Source organism: Sinohyriopsis cumingii, chromosome 1, assembly GCF_028554795.1.
Source record: "Sinohyriopsis cumingii isolate HCF-2022 chromosome 1, ASM2855479v2, whole genome shotgun sequence".
NCBI classification, from domain to species: Eukaryota; Metazoa; Mollusca; class Bivalvia; order Unionida; family Unionidae; genus Sinohyriopsis; species Sinohyriopsis cumingii.
This window is the reverse complement of record NC_142961.1, coordinates 50,325,603-50,331,602: the sequence shown is the minus strand read 5'-3', so window position 1 is coordinate 50,331,602 and position 6,000 is coordinate 50,325,603. Positions and strand designations below refer to the sequence as shown.

The window sequence follows — 6,000 nt, the reverse complement described above, 5'->3', positions numbered from 1 at the left end:
CCCGTTATGTGCGAGTTATTGAGGGAGAGGTGTATGCTGTTTAACTTAAGCAAAGGTTTTAATGTTATCCTTAATAAACATGCATCCTGTTTATGGAGGTGAAATATGCTATTAAACTGAATTAAATGATGTAATGATTGTAGCAAAGGATGTAATGTTATTTATAAATAGGTGTCCTGTATATTGAAGTTATATAAGCTATTCAATTAAAGGATGTGTTCTTTATAAATAGATGTCCTGTATATTGTTATGTTATTTATAAATGTGTCCTGTATATTGAGGTTATATAAGCAATTCAATTAAAGGATGTAATGATTGAAGCAAAGGATGTAATGTTATTTATAAATAGATGTCCTGTATATTGAGGTTATATATGCTATTCAATTAAAGGATGTAATGTTATTTATAAATAGGTGTCCTGTATATTGAGGTTATATATGCTATTCAAATAAAGGATGTACTGTTCTTTATGAACAGGCATCCTGTACATGGTAGGTGTCTACTACATCATGTTTCACTTCACTTAGCATGTTTGAATGAACAATGAAATACCTGATACAGATCACAGATAACATGCAAATTTTACAAAGATACAAATTTTCCATACATACTCTGTCCATTTAACAACAAAGAATTGGCAGACATAACATTCAATTATTTATATGTACAGTGAAACATTTCTAAACCAGACTCATTTTATCAAGGGACCTCCTTCTGCAGAATGGCAACTTAATTTGGTCCCATAAATATGTTCTTTGGATACTGGCCACCTCCATAAATTGGCCAAAGTGTCTGGTACTACAACAGTGTTCAGTCTAAGGAAGCTTTACTGTATTTTAAGAAATAATGATTACTAGAACCCAAGGGTACGGGTTCCAATTCTACAATTGGGTAAGTCCAGTTTGGATACCATTGTGTATCCTTAGGCACGGCACTTTACTCAAACTGCCAGTGCATGAATTAACCTACTTGTTTTCCTGTTCCATAAAATGAAAAGAAACTAAACTGCTTTTAGTTTAACATGTGAATACTGCATGTCATTGATCTTCAACATCTGTATATTTTAGTATTGCTGCCTTTGATCCACAGAAATATATACGACATCAAATATAAAAATATAAAAAAATAAAATTATATTCATGCTAATAAATTGTCCAGCAGTTGTCAAAAGTCTGTATATCAAAATGAAGTAATGCAATTAATCCTGTATAAACAGACTTACATTATATCACAGCTTTTTAATCTTTAAAAACACATACAATATTAGATTAGACACTTTTCAGTCACAGTTAGAAGTACACTGTACATTATAATTTTGTTCTTTTTTAATCTCACGTAAGCTGCTCTTAGGAAACAAAAAACAGAAAGAAACTATTTCTGGTGCCAAATTCATAAATAAGACAAACTGTCGAACCATACTTATCTACAACCAACATTTTGTCTGATGTTGCTCATTCAAAAATGCCATTTGTGTCGGAGCACAACTACCGGTATTGCTTAATTTGGGGGTCAGCTGTACTTCCACTTTTAGTAACATGTAGCCATAGTTGATATAACTTTGCACTGTATGATCAAACAAGAACTGCATGTCTGGGTGTCTTTCTGTCAAATTTAGTCTTAATTTTTAAAATAATATTTATCAAATTTTATGGCAGATTACATCATTTAAACAAGCTCGGTGAATGTTAATTAAATTTTGTTAAATATTATTGAATGTTTTTTTAGATGATGTATTTAAAATGATTTTTGACTTAAAAAAAAAAAAAGCAGCTATATTTGATGGTGGAATAGCATCATTTGAAAAAGTCTGACAGGACAATGTTCTAGAATGATAGTCAAAAGGTTTTGGAGAAAAAGTCTGACAGGACATTGTTCTAGAATGAGGGTCAAAAGGTTTTGGAGAAAAAGTCTGACAGGGCATTGTTTTAGAATGATAGTCAAAATGGTTTTGGAGAAAATGACTGACAGGACATTATTCTAGAATGCTGGTCATAAGATTTTGTAAGAAAGGTTATTAAAAAAAACTGTGAACTGATGATGAAGACCGGAAGACACACTTTGGTAAATGCACAATGATGTATGACCATGCCATAAGCTCACTTGACCTAAAAGACATTAATTAACCTGACTCTGTTGACTCAGTAACAGAAGTGCAAGCTGGGTAAAACAGAGATTGTTAAACAAGATAAGACAGTACAAGTATCAATTTTTAAAAATGGTCTGTTTCAATCAGCATCGACTGAGGATCAGCTAGGAAGGCCTGGGCAAACTTGATAACTGCATCTTCAGTAAAGGAGTAATGCAGTAGTCTGGGTTGCTGAACAGGAGGGTAGAATGCAGCCTGATGGTGGTCATCTAGCTGAATGATACACAGTCGAGGATATGAAAACATTCCAAAAGGGTCAGGCTCCGAAGGATCCTCTGAAAATTAAAGCAGATATGCCGTCCATTCACGTATTTTCTTGGATATCACTTTTGTGGTTTTGTAAAACTTAAATTTTTATCAGTACTTAAATTTGAAGATTGAGGAAGAGTTTCTACTGTTTTCACAGAAGGATGATTGTTGTTCTTTAAATGTGTTGTTTGTAGCAACCATAAAACATTGGTATCCTACGTATTTGCTTATAAGTCAAGTCCAACTGCAATCAATACAGATCCTGACATACTGTTACATAATGCACCAGCATATCAGTGTCTATGTTGTCTGTTCTACTGATTACCTAAACAACTGCATAGACCCTGATCTGCTAAAGCATTATGCAATAGCAGATATGGGTCTGTGCAGTTGGACACAACCTATAAATGAGTATATCTGGTAACCAGTGAAAAATGACAACTTTACAGTATTTAACTTTACAAGGAATTTTTTTAAATAAAAGTTTCAAAATAAATTAAAAACACCTTTGTATAAAATAAACTAAAATATATGCTGAGAAAACACAACCCTAATGTTCTCTACTTATGTATTCTTTTTCATAACAGGTCTGAAAGAGTCAAATTTTACCAACATGGAAAAATAAACAAACAAGATCATTTTTAAAAGGCAGCATGGATATTTCAAGGATCTACAACTCTGAAAACAAACATCAATTAATTGAAATTATATCAACTTAAGTGTTTACAGTTGAATCTAAAATGTAAAATGACACAAATCTAATCCTCAATCTTAAATGTAAAAACTTTTTTTATTTTTTATTTTAGCTTCCCAATCTTGAATGTATGCCACTAAAATCTCAATGATCTCTCCATTCTAAATTGTACAGATTTATAATCTTTTTAATTAAAGAGTATATAGTAAAGTGTCTAGTTATTTAATTTTAAAATTCTTTATACCCACTACTGATATATTTTAAAAATAAAACTAAATGAAACATACCCTGTAAGCAAAATTCATTGTCACTTTACCAAATAATAATAATAATAATAATAATAATAATCTAATAATATTTAATAATAACACTTTGTGTATAGAAAGTAACTCAATTAGTACAATACTAATCTCCTTGAGGCCTTCTGAAACATAAGCACCATCTCACTCCCATTCTACCAACTGTAACATAAGCACCATCTCACTCCCATTCTACCAACTGTAACATAAGCACCATCTCACTCCCATTCTACCAACTGTAACATAAGCACCATCTCACTCCCATTCTACCAACTTTAACATAAGCACCATCTCACTCCCATTCTACCAACTGTAACATAAGCACCATCTCATTTCCATTCTACCAACTGTAACATAAGCACCATCTCACTCCCATTCTACCAACTGTAACATAAGCACCATCTCACTCCCATTCTACCAACTGAAACATAAGCACCATCTCACTCCCATTCTACCAACTGTAACATAAGCACCATCTCACTCCCATTCTACCAACTGTAACATAAGCACCATCTCACTCCCATTCTACCAACTGAAACATAAGCACCATCTCACTCCCATTCTACCAACTGAAACAAAAGCACCATCTCACTCCCATTCTACCAACTGTAACATAAGCACCATCTCACTCCCATTCTACCAACTGTAACATAAGCACCATCTCACTCCCATTCTACCAACTGTAACATAAGCACCATCTCACTCCCATTCTACCAACTGAAACATAAGCACCATCTCACTCCCATTCTACCAACTGTAACATAAGCACCATCTCACTCCCATTCTACCAACTGAAACATAAGCACCATCTCACTCCCATTCTACCAACTGTAACATAAGCACCATCTCACTCCCATTCTACCAACTGAAACATAAGCACCATCTCACTCCCATTCTACCAACTGTAACATAAGCACCATCTCACTCCCATTCTACCAACTGAAACATAAGCACCATCTCACTCCCATTCTACCAACTGTAACATAAGCACCATCTCACTCCCATTCTACCAACTGTAACATAAGCACCATCTCACTCCCATTCTACCAACTGTAGCATAAGCACCATCTCACTCCCATTCTACCAACTGTAACATAAGCACCATCTCACTCCCATTCTACCAACTGTAACATAAGCACCATCTTATTTCCATTCTACCAACTGAAACATAAGCAACATCTCACTCCCATTCTACCAACTGAAACATAAGCACCATCTCACTCCCATTCTACCAACTGAAACATAAGCACCATCTCACTCCCATTCTACCAACTGAAACATAAGCACCATCTCACTCCCATTCTACCAACTGTAACATAAGCACCATCTCACTCCCATTCTACCAACTGTAACATAAGCACCATCTCACTCCCATTCTACCAACTGTAACATAAGCACCATCTCACTCCCATTCTACCAACTGAAACATAAGCACCATCTCACTCCCATTCTACCAACTGAAACATAAGCACCATCTCATTTCCATTCTACCAACTGAAACATAAGCACCATCTCACTCCCATTCTACCAACTGAAACATAAGCACCATCTCGTTTCCATTCTACCAACTGTAACATAAGCACCATCTCACTCCCATTCTACCAACTGTAACAGAAACACAATCTCACTTCCATTGTACCAGACCTCTCCGGTGGCCTAATGGTTAGAGTGTCTGCCTCAGATGCGGGAGGTCATGGGTTTGATCCCCGGCCAAGTCATATCAAAGACTTACAAAAATGGTACTAACAGCTGCCTCACTTGGCGCTCAGCTTTAAGAGGTTAGTGTTAGGACTGGTTGGCCTGGTGTCAGGATAATGTGACTGGGTGGGACATCATGCTACATGTCTGCGGCATGATGCCTCAGTGCTAGACATCACTATAAACTGCCACAATGCAGACATCGTAGCGATATGACTGAAAAATTGATAAAGCTACGTTAAAAAAATCCCAAAGAATTCAAATCCATTGTACCAACTTTAACATAAGCACCATCTCACTCCCATTCTACCAGCTGTAAACATAAGCACCATCTCACTTCCATTCTACCAACTGTAACATAAGCACAATCTCACTCCCATTCTACCAACTTTAACACAAGCACCATCTCACTTCCATTCTACCAACTGTAACATAAGCACCATCTCACTCCCATTCTACCAACTGTAACATAAGCACCATCTCACTCCCATTCTACCAACTGTAACATAAGCACAATCTCACTCCCATTCTATCAACTGTAACAGAAGCACCATCTCACTCCCATTCTACCAACTGTAACATAAGCACAATCTCACTCCCATTCTACCAACTTTAACATAAGCACCATCTCACTCCCATTCTACCAGCTGTAACATAAGCACCATCTCACTCCCATTCTACCAAATGAAACAAAAGCACCATCTCACTCCCATTCTACCAAATGAAACAAAAGCACCATGTCACTCCCATTCTACCAAATGAAACAAAAGCACCATCTCACTCCCATTCTACCAAATGAAACAAAAGCACCATCTCACTCCCATTCTACCAAATGAAACAAAAGCACCATCTCACTCCCTTTCTACCAAACAAAATATAAGCACTATCCAAATGCTATCCCCAATTAGCAAAAT

General features: G+C 35.9%; 1 protein-coding gene across 1 annotated transcript in view; it reads right to left on the bottom strand.

Annotated features, from left to right (window-relative positions):
• Positions 1–2,209: 2,209 nt before the first annotated feature.
• Positions 2,210–6,000, bottom strand: part of LOC149806849 (uncharacterized) — a 65,515-nt gene continuing 61,724 nt past the window's right edge. The window contains exon 22 of the mRNA XM_089975878.1: positions 2,210–2,421. Within this exon, the coding sequence (XP_089832004.1) occupies positions 2,210–2,421 (212 nt within the window). The remainder of the gene's footprint in view (positions 2,422–6,000) is intronic.